Source organism: Antechinus flavipes, chromosome 2 (assembly GCF_016432865.1).
Source record: "Antechinus flavipes isolate AdamAnt ecotype Samford, QLD, Australia chromosome 2, AdamAnt_v2, whole genome shotgun sequence".
NCBI lineage: Eukaryota > Metazoa > Chordata > Mammalia > Dasyuromorphia > Dasyuridae > Antechinus > Antechinus flavipes.
Genome location: NC_067399.1, coordinates 294,888,177 through 294,899,277, shown reverse-complemented (window position 1 = coordinate 294,899,277; position 11,101 = coordinate 294,888,177). Strand labels below are relative to the sequence as shown.

The 11,101-nt window shown below is 39.2% G+C and overlaps 1 protein-coding gene across 1 annotated transcript; it reads left to right on the top strand.

Moving 5' to 3' along the window:
• The first annotated feature begins 3,276 nt into the window (after positions 1-3,276).
• LOC127546652 (uncharacterized) lies at positions 3,277-5,928 on the top strand. The gene is made up of 3 exons (XM_051973662.1): positions 3,277-3,327; positions 3,891-4,370; positions 5,645-5,928. Exons 1-3 carry the CDS (start codon positions 3,277-3,279, stop codon positions 5,735-5,737), a joined length of 624 nt encoding a protein of 207 aa, XP_051829622.1. The 3' UTR covers positions 5,738-5,928.
• Positions 5,929-11,101: the final 5,173 nt, after the last annotated feature.

Genomic DNA, 11,101 nt, shown 5'->3' with positions numbered 1-11,101 from the left:
ATAGAACTAAGAAATAGCTGAATCCTGCTTTTAAATTTTTTTTTAAATTTTGGTTCATAGTATCAAAGAAACATTTTAATTCGTTTAAGGCATGATCATTAAAATATTTTATGAATTACAATTATGAGATGAAAACTGGGGCTTGATTTAATTATAAAGTCTTTGTTTATTATTAAAATTAGTTATCAAGGGGCTTAAATTTTGATATTGCTCTTTGCAGTAAATTTCTGAATGCATCACTCAAACTACCAAATTGAAGGGACATAGGTATTTCCTATAAATCATATGGATAATTGTATCCAAGCTGCAGTTTATTTTGGAAAGATAAGTTTTACTATAATTGAAAGAACATATTGTAGAGAGAGAAATGCTAAAACTTATCTTCCCTCTAGTCTAGACAATACCCAGAGTTATATACTAAAAGACTCAGTTTTCAAACCTCCTTGGCTTCCTTTATGAATTAACTAAAATCCCACCTTCTACAGAAAACCCCTCTTAATTCCAGTGCTTTGCCTCTTTTAATTATTTCCTATTTCTCTTGTATATAATGTGTCTCCCATATTAGACTATAAACTCCTTGAGGTCAGGGTCTTTTACCTCTTTTTGTATTCCCAGATCTTATCACAATACATAGAATCTAATAGTTGCTTAGTGTTTGATCAATAAATTTATGCTCTCTTGTTGCTAAGAACTAGCTCTTTCTGGGAAGCAAGTGAGGTAAAGAGCCAACCTAGGAGATTCCTCTGCCCACCCCACTCTCATTTTCCAGGATATTTTCTAGCCATTATATTGGTTATTTCACTCCAAAATTTCCCCTTGGTGTAAAGGATAGTGGGAAAGGGAGCGGGAGGTAAGAGCTCTTAAGGTAAATTCATAATTGAAATGTGAATTTGAATTACAACTGTAAGGGGTCCTGAATATCTGATTTTATTTTAAGGCAGAGGAGAAAAATTTGGCAGATAGACTGAAATGTAAGAGAGAAGAAATCATAGATAGCACCTAGAGTATCTGTGGAGTGGTTGGTCTCAGCAAGGAAAAGAGCCACATTATTTTCAAAGACTGGATCAAAGAAGCATAGAAATAAGAATAACCACACCATGGAGTGAGAAGAGCTTTCATTAGAAATAAACAAAGGTATTTCTGCACAATGAGGAGAGCTTAGCTGAATTTAGATAACTTGACATAATATTTGCACTCCAATTCACTAAACTTGATGGGTTGTCTATTACATGCAAGGTGGTATGCTAGATCATGGGAATGTAAACATAGATGGAGCTATGTTACAATAGCAAAAGCAACGAGTTTTGAGCCAGATGATCTGGGCTTCAATCCAGTTCTCTCATTTACTGGCTTCATGACAGTGAGGATGACACCCCCTGTCTAGATCTCAATTTTCTCCTAAAATGCCTAAAGGATCATAGGACAGCTGTGAGGTTCATGATCATTACATAAAATACCTTGTAAACCACGAAATACTTTGGCAATATATTATTGCTTTTTAACATGCATTTCCTCATCATTTAAAGGACTATTTCTGTAATAAATGTGCTACAAGCTGTATTTAAATCAAAGGAAACCTATACCTATTCAGCAAAAATACCTAATTTAAAAGAAGGAAGATTTAGGAAGTTACATTTTTGTATTAGAAGAATATTTTACTTTGCTTCATGTCTTCCCCTAGATATGTCTGGATGATTGTGTTTATGTGATATAATAGTATGAAGGAAAAAAGCACTACTTCAGGACTCAACTTATGCCAAGATTACAACTTAACCTCTCTGGGCCTCAGTTTCCTACTCTGTAAAATAAAGAGGATTAATCATTAAAAGGTTTTATCCAGCAATAAAATTGTGATTTTTCTGTACCCCACCATTGTGTTCAGTAAAATACACAAAAAATATTTTTGACTAAAATAATATCCTTATTGGATTAATATTTGGGGGACTAAAGAACATGTGGAGCCCAAAAATACAGTTAGGCTGTGCTTGAAATTAGCTGCATCGCTATCACACTTATGATCATATGATTTACAAATAATAAAAAGGCAAAATGTAATCCTTCCTTGACTAAAGAAATGAAGTCTTACAGTCATCAGCAATGGAGATTGTTATTTGATCACTAATTAAGAATTATAATGGATCTTTCCAATTTGCTAACCTTGCTAATTTGCTAACAGAGAATTCCAGAACTAGAAAAGCTAGAATGATTTACAAACCATCTAATCCAACCCCTTATCAAGATGAGTAAACTGAGGACCAGAGAGGGTGACTACTGAAATAGCCTCCAATTGTTCTTTTTGCCTCCAATCTGTCCCCATTCCAAAGCATCCTTTACTCACTCGTCAAATTGATCTTCCTAAAAGTGCAGGTGAGACCATGTCACTTCTCTCCATTCAATAAACTTCAGTATTTTCCTATTTCCTTTAGAATAAAAATAAAATAAAATAAAATCCTGTCTTTTAAGGTGTTTTGAAATATGGCCTCTTCCCATCTTAGTCTTTTTTTATACCTTACTCCCCTCCAGTAATCTGCAATCCAATGACACTGGGCTCCTTTCTGTTTCTCAAAGGCATGATTCTCTGGCTCTCAGCTATGCGGATTTTCACTAATCTTGTCCTCCATGCCTGGAATATTCTTCCTCATCTCCACCTCCTGGACTCTCCAATTTCTTTAGCTGGTTCCTAGCTAAAATCCCACCTTTTATGGAAGTCTTTCCTGAATTCTTATTCCTAGTGCTTTCCTTCTCTTTATTTCCAGTTTTTCTTGTATATAGTTTTATACATAGTTATTTGCTTGTAGTCTCCCATTAGAAACTTGATCTCCTGAGCAGACACTGCTCTCCCCCACCTGTCTCTGTATCCTTATTGCTCAGCAGAGTGTCTGGCATATAGCAGGTACTCACTAAATGCTATATGATTTGACTTGTGACGGAACTAAACTAGAATCCAAGTCTTTTGAGTCTAAGGATTTAGATTTTTTGGACCAAGAAATGTTTGTAAAAACATATTTGCTTAGAATCTTACAAATCTAACCAAAAGGATTTTAAGAAAAGGGCAAGTGAAATAGAAATCAATCTGCCAAGGAAGAGGCCATAGACGGTAAGAACTACAATATGGATAAAGTAGTAAAGTGCCCATATTTCACAAGGGAGCAGAATCCAAGTATATTTATGTCCAAACATATAACGTACTAGGGCTATTAGATTTCCAGATCTGAAGTATATAAATGTGAAATTATATGTAATGTGTCCTAGTGATTTGGGACTCGTGACTAGAAGATGGTTCTCAAAGAGCAGCAGCAGAAAGCAGAAACAGAAGAGATAAGATGGGTATGGACTGGGATAAGTCCATACCCATGGATAAGAGGGGAAAAAAATCAATATTGTTAGCGTGTAGACCACTGGTACAGAAGGAAGAAATCGATCATAGACCTGGTACAAATGGTACATTATGATGATGGGGGAACTCGGGAGCAAATGATCGCTGCTTAAATGTCTTTCTCACTCCACTCCAGTCAGGACCAGGGCAGTCTGGCACAAAAGACTTCTGTAGGGCGGGGCAAGCCCTCATAGGGCTTTCCTGCCTCCAAGGCCTCTCCCTGGGTTGCCCAATAAGTATTAAATAAATGATGAATGAATGAATGAGGCTATGGGAAGAGGGTATGGCTTTGGGGGGTAGGAGGAAGGGAGGAGGGAACATCTGCCTCTAAACCAGTGAGCAGGGTGAGAGCAAGCAAACTAGGATAGCCCCGAGCCTAGCAAGGAAGGGGGGTGGGGGAGGAGAGCAACCGACTAAGAGGGGCCTCCAGTGGGCCTGGTGGCGCTAGGGCACCCAAGCAGGGTCAGGAGGGGGTGGGGTGGGGATTGGAATGATACTGTGACTGAAAAGTCAGTCACGTGCCGCAGCCGTTGGCGCAGCGTTGGTTCAGAAGCGTTCGGTCACGGGCTCGGGCTCCAGGTCAGCATGGGACTGGCTCCCGCGAGGTCCAGGGGCACTTGGCCCGCGCGCCGCCTCTTCCCCGCTCCTCCGCCAGGAGGGGTGCTGGCTCGGGCCCCCGAAGTCCTCGGGAGAGAGGAGTTGGAAGGGGGCGACGAGCCGGGCCCAGTCCATCCCACGGCCTCGCCACCACCGCCTCCGTCGCCTCCCGAAGTTCGCAGCCTCGACCGTTCCCGCAGCCCAGCGGGCAACAGCAGCAGTGATTCCCCTCGGGACCATGCCCTGGAGACGCCTCTCCGCCCTGTTCCGCAACCGCTGGAGCCGGAGCAGCCCCCCCGGGACGGGATCCGGCCGTCGTTTGGAATACAGCGAGTTCGTCGAATACACCGAACCCACTGAGCCCCGGAGCGGGCCTGTGGAGCCGGTGAACGCCATGGTGAGACTCCTGGCCAGGAAGGGGAGAGGAAGGGGAGCGGGGACGAAACCCTGAGACGGTGGGTGTGGGGGAGGTGGCGAGGACAGGCCGAGGACGGCGTTGTTATTTTGGGTCGTTAACCGTAACCTGGGCGAGGGAGAGGGACAGGCTGCTGTAGAGAGAATGGAGGCGGTGAGAAATGTGTAAAGGGGAGGAAAGAAAAAGACCCTCGGTCCTGTGTAACCTGTTAAGGGACGGGGACTGCGTGACGTCCTTTATGAGGTCCTGAAGGTAGAATTGTGTTAGCTTTTGGGGAAGGAGGCAATGAGATTTGGAGGGGGTGGGGCTTAAGGGCAGGACCAAAAAGGAACATGGCGAAGGGGGAAGGAAACTAGAGGGGTAAGAGGACTGTTGGAGGGAGGGCACATGGAGCAGAATTTATTCGGTGGAGGGAAAGACGGAGACATTTCCGCGGATGAGGACACGAGCTGGTGGCGAGGCTGCTAGGCGGAGCCTCGGAGCAGGCCGAGCGGAAGCGGGAAAGACGGTTATAGGGCTGTGAGAGAGGGAAAAATCGTTTGGAGAACCGTTGGAGGGGGGAGGGGCAAAGGCGAAGAGCCTCGAGGGACCATGGGCCAGACCGAAGGAGCCTTTCTAACCCTTAAGCCCCCTCCATTTTTTTTAGTATTTCTCGCTTCTCCCTCCCTCCCCCTTCCCCTCCATCTAGTAGTCTCAGCCGAAAATAGCCATCCTACTACTCCTACACTTTGGAGAAATCTCTAGTGAAAGGCCAGTGCCGCCCCCACAGGCACTGGAAGGCCCATTTGGCCCTGATTTGTGTCAGATCCAAAGTTCAAAAAAACACCTGCCCACCTCTTAGGGACCCAACTTCCAAATATGAAAAATTGAAGGAGGTAGATGTTAAGGTTTCCATCCAAGTCTAAATTACTGAACTTGGGGATTTTTTATGGAATTACACAATTTTAATTACTGCAAGTAAACTAGCTTATTTGGATTTAACTCTTAATTAGTCTCCAAAACCACGTATTTCAGAAAAGGTCATTAAAGCTTTTTTCTGTTGGTAATAAACTGGCTTTTCAAGAAGAGTTTTATGCACATGATAGCCAGTTAAATGTTTGAATTGAATTCATTGATTCAACCAACAGACAATTATTGTCCCAACATTTCAGTGGAAGAAAGACAAAAGTTAAGAAAACATTGATCGATGCAGGCCTGTAATTATCCTCTTGAGTTATTCTATATGTTTATTTGTATTTAAACTTTCTGTCTTTCAGGAAACCGTCTTTGCCTTAGCGGTGATTTTTTCTTCACACTTAATACCATGTGGATGGGTGTTGAGCCATATGGAGAGCTACAGAAGAGTCTAGATTTGAAGATGGGGAACATCTACAACAGTCTTTTTCTATAAATGCTTTACCAAAAAATTTAAATTTTCATACAAAGTAAAAAGTGCTTACCACTTAAACCAATATGACTAAATTGAATATTAAATATTTTACAACACTTTGCCATATTGATATTGTTCAGTTCTTGTTAAATAAAATTGAAGCATACATTATTCCTTGGTGTGTTACTTGATAATTATAGATTTCTAAGAATTGTGAAAGATATGACAGTGAAAAATAAGATGTGCCTAAGAATTACCACATGGATTCATGTTCCAGTAATTCACAATGATGGGGAAACAAGTAACTTGGGACCTTAAAAAGTCAAAATCCAGCCCAATTTGGGATATATGAGACCTACTTTTGGTTCAGAATGTTAAAACCTTCCTCCTTGAGAGATGGGAGGAGCCTTCCCATTTCCAAACAGCATTTTCTTCACTCAGGCCTCATGTTAAGAGACTGGTAATAGTCTAGTTGACATTAGTGTTAGAAATGGGATTTGACACTAAAACAGGGCCAAATGAGCCTTTAGTGCCAGTGGGAGTGGACTAAGCACCACTTAAGGGTTGTAGTTAGAAACATTGGGAATTCTCACTTTAGGTTTTGGGAGATTAGATTATAAAAATTAGATTATATCAGGAAAAGTTTTTTTCTGTGGTCTCAACACTGGTTAAATTGGCATTACAGAAAGTTGTAGAACTGCTAAGCATCTTAGATTTTTGAAGTTTTGAAATTAAGGAGTTTGGCAATTAGTCATTTTAATAGTGCAGGAGAAAACTGCCACTTAGTAATATCAGGAACTTGCCATATTCCAAAATGTTTTTGAGATACCACTCTTATGGAATGAATTTTAAAGAAAAATAAGGATTAAATAAGTTTTAAAAGTAATTGACAAAATAGTGTCATTATTCTAGAGTTGTGAAGGAGAATTGATAGTCCAGAAATGAAGGATGAAGAAAAAAATAAATAGCAATCTCCTGTCAATCCTTTTTTAACTTCCTATTTTGTTCTTGGACCCCTTCTGTGTCATTAGGAAAAGAAAATATGGCTCCTTGAAATAAAGGTTACAGTACTGAAAAAGGAAAAATACTTTGGAAAATGAGGGCCCCCCAACCCCTGTCACACAGGTGCTCCACTCTCCCCTGGAGTTGTGGATATTTCAGCTGTGGGGATAGCTAACAAAAACATTATAACCATGTCCCTCAACCCCTCTCATCTCAGACCACCTTAAGAAAAAGAAATGCTAGAGAATTATTGGGAAATTTGAATTTTGAACCATCCAATAATGAAAGCAACAGCTCCAGCAGGACCCCACACCCTCCCGCAGCAGCCCTGCAACCCTAGCACCTGGGAGGTGTGGAGGGGTCAGAGCCCACAACCAACACCACCAGGAACTACCACCAATGACAAAGTCCTGTCCCCACCCACTCCACCCCCTAGGCAGTGCCCTCTGCTACCCCTCCCCCCCAATCTCAGTATCTCCAAGGTAAGCCTGGCCATTGGCAGGCCCTACTATGCTGCTACTTGGGAGAGTGCAAGTACCCCTGACAGAGCCTAGTATGGCAGTGTAGGGTGCAGGAGCCAGCCAGTCTCTGCCCTTGGTGAGCCCACTCTTCTCTGTTCCAGGTACAGAGATGTATTACCTATGTAACTGATGGAAAGTTATTTTATCTCTGCTCCAGTTTCCTGATTTGTAAAAAGAAAAATGATAATAGTTGTGAGATCAAAATGATAATCTCTATAAAATACTTAACACAGTGATTTCCATATGTTAAGCACTACATTAGTATTTCTCTAACAGAAAATAATGTTTCCGTATTTGATAACTTTTAAAATGCCCAACATAACTTGAATGATTTTTATATGTGATAATTTGGAAATGCAATTGATGACATCTGAAGTTTATTTTTGTATTATTTTATTTCTAAATTGTATTTCTGAATTTATGTTGTAAAATTTGAGAGTTATCTAAATTGTCAAAAACCCAATAGTAAAAAATGGCATGTGCAACAGTCAGGACTGCTAAGGTAAATGTTTATGCCTGGGAAAGGTTGTGGGGAAGACCTAGGACATGGCCTATGTAGAATCCTCCTGATCCTATTTCTCATTGCGCTATTTCTTTTCTAGAACAAGAAAATTCCCCATTTGGTAAATCCTGACTCTCTGACTTTATGATTGGCTCTCTGATTTGACTCCTGCCTAGAATCAGAGTTAAGGGAATTTTTTTTCCAAACAGAGGTAAGGGAGTGTTTCTCTCTGTTATGATATAACTACGTCCCTCTTTTTTCTTTTATAATAAATTTCTACAATCAAGTTTGTAAGTACAGCACTAAAAGTATTAAATAATAAATTGATACTGGAACATCTTTGAGTTATTATGATAGGATTTAAATATGAACTTTTATAATTTTAACCTATATTTGTGGTCAAATATAGGGATGATATCTTCCAAAGAAAAAATGATTAGACAAGGTACTAAAACAAAGATGTAATGCAAAAGTTTTCTGATTAAATGGAATAGTAAAATTTGAGAAAAGCCACAGAATTAGATATTTTTGTCTAAGAACTATATACATCTATATATAACTGATTTCCAAAACTTATTTGTCATGGAAATACAGGTTTTAATTATGTTTTGGTAAGAAGTTCTAAGGTTATATTAATTAAGGATTAATGAGATTTTACACATAAATTGTAGTGATAATGGTAAAGAAAGCAAAATTATTTTCCCATTTTTAAGTATCTGTCTGATAATTTTAAAAGGTAAAGAAAAGGCCATAAATGAGATTCCTAAGAAAAAGCACTAGAACCAGATAGATTTACAAGTGAATTCTATCAAACATTATATCATGTTTAGGATTTAAGTAAAAATGGAGACAGCAAATGCTGAATAAATTGAAATTCTCCGAAGTTTCAGAATTGGAGAACCAAATTTAAGTGACTGTATTAGATGTAGAACCAAAGAAGCATAACTCCCTTTAGTGTTGTCCTGAAAATAAAGCATATTGTGCAAGAAAGGCTATTAGAGACCAGATAACTTTATAAAATATCTGCAACTATCCTTTCTGCATGTTCTATCCTTCTAAGCAACTATTCCTAACTCTTCTGTTTCATGGCCCCACTCTCCACCACCACCCCAACCCTGTAGCCTAAAAATGTTCAGTTATTAGCTCTTCCTCTGTTAGATGGGACTTAATGATAATGTTTAAGTTTTCTTGATTACTTTGGTGATCTCTCTAAGTAATTTGATTGTTATCCGACTAATATAACTATGCAATTAAGGGAATTGTGAGGAAAACTTTATTGCATTGTCTGGTAAATTGGATCATCTGAAGAAAGTCCCTGCTCTAGAATGGATGAACCCAGAAGCAGCTAACATCCAAGACAGCTGAACCAAGAATCTGGGTGAGAGCGGAATCTGCTACACTAGTTTTTTTTTTTTTTTCTCTCCCCTTTTGTCTTGTACCCACCTCCAAGGCCCTGATCCAAGGATTTGTCAGCATTTTCTCACTGACATTTTTGATCCCCTCTCCTTTCAATTAGCAATGATACTGGGACACATCCCTGACAGGTCCAAGGGGAAGTGACCCCTTGGGCAATATCCTATGGTATGTATCTGCCTCTCTTTCATTGGCCATGATGGTAGGGTTCTTTTGGACAAAGGGGGAAATGTCAGAATATTTGGCATTACTCTGTTTCTCAGACCTTTGTCACAACATTGTCATACACTAATCCTTTGCACTCAGGAGAATACTGCCCTTTGGCAAAATATATTGCTTGGACCAGTACCAAGGATGCACTTGAAAGATTTAGTTCCCCCTACTTCCCAGGGCCGTCCATGACATATTCACATTCCCTGTTCCATGTCACTATTAGCTACTGCTCTCCTGTTCCAACCGTCACAGAATTCTGGTTCTGTGCCCCATAGGATACATATGATCCCCAGGACTTGAGACAATGCTGTTTCCACAGGCCCATGGAAATGGTAACTCAAGACCTAAAAATTATTATGTCATAATCCAGCCTACTTAGGGTACATGAGACTTACCTTTGGTTCCACATGGTAAACCCTCCTTCCTAAAAGGCAGGCATTCCACTTGCAGGAGCCAGGAGGGTCAAGATATAAACAGAAGCTTGCTATTCTTAGCTCAGAGAAACATCTATCTATAAAATATTTTGAGTAATAAGTTTCATACTTTACCCCTTATGATATAGCATAATACTTTTATTCCTTTTTAAAAGTAAAATTTCAAGAAATGCTGTTCTCATTTTTAATATTCTAAAATTTGGTGAACAAGTATGATCATACTTAGACTTTATTCAGTCTGAAGAAATTTACAGTTGATTTTTAAAATTATTCATGTAAAAGCATAAATGGATTCACCAGTATCTTCTAGCTAATCTAGTATGATTTCTACTTTCAAAAAGACATTAGCATAATAACATTTTTGGAGCAAAAAAATTATACAGCTTCAGGAAATTGTTTTTAAAATTTAAAGCACTTCATATACAGGTAACTTTTACTCCTTTTGTAGTTGAAAAAATCCCTATCAATCTGTGGGGAAGAGACATTTTACAACGGTTAGGATTACAAATAAGTACTTATAGGTTTTATATCCTTATAACTTTGGCTTTTTAAGCAGGGCTGCTGTTAGCTTTCTGGAGGTCCTTAAGACGAGTCTTGGTTTTAGTGGAGGAGGCAGGAGAGCCACCAGGATGATCAAAGATAGAATGTCTCTCTTCCAGTCCTTCTTAGCCCTTATATACCTTATTGTAATGACATCATTATAGCATACTGATTACGTGTGAACTAGAGAACCATTATCTCATCAATTCCACTGAGTTAACACCTTGTTTCAAGTATACTTCTCCAGAGTTCCAGGCCTTTACAAGTAACTGGTTTTATGAAAATATGACTGGGTTTTAAAACATTACAGGGATTAGTTTCCTAATGACAGCACTGTAAGTGGATAAGATTCTGAGCAGCAAAACTACAGAATATAAACATTTAAAATTACATACTTGGAACTGATTGGGTTGGACGGGCCACCTGGATATACTAACAGACCTAATATGTCTAAGTGACCTAACAGACTAAAACATTACAGAAAAGTCTTAAATCTTATAGGAAAGAGGAGTTAAGTGTGTATAAGTGACCAATTACAAAACAAGAAAATAGAGAAATATTTTAAGGGAGACATATTGGAATAGCATTGTTTTTTTTAAATGGAGAAGAGCTGTGATACAGAACTCTTAATCTACTATCAAAGAACTTCAGCATCCAAGACCCATTCCTATTAAAAACACTAGAGGGTATAGGAATAAATGGAGTTTTTCTTAAAATGA

What these genes read in the sequence shown, in the direction of transcription:
- LOC127546652 (XM_051973662.1), top strand. Translation starts at nt 3,277, where the DNA reads ATGGTTCTCAAAGAGCAGCAGCAGAAAGCAGAAACAGAAGAGATAAGA. An exon ending in AAACAGAAGAGATAAGATGG is followed by an intron (nt 3,328 to 3,890) that starts GTATGGACTGGG and finishes CTGAAAAGTCAG; the next exon opens with TCACGTGCCGCAGCCGTTGG. An exon ending in TGGAGCCGGTGAACGCCATG is followed by an intron (nt 4,371 to 5,644) that starts GTGAGACTCCTG and finishes TCTGTCTTTCAG; the next exon opens with GAAACCGTCTTTGCCTTAGC.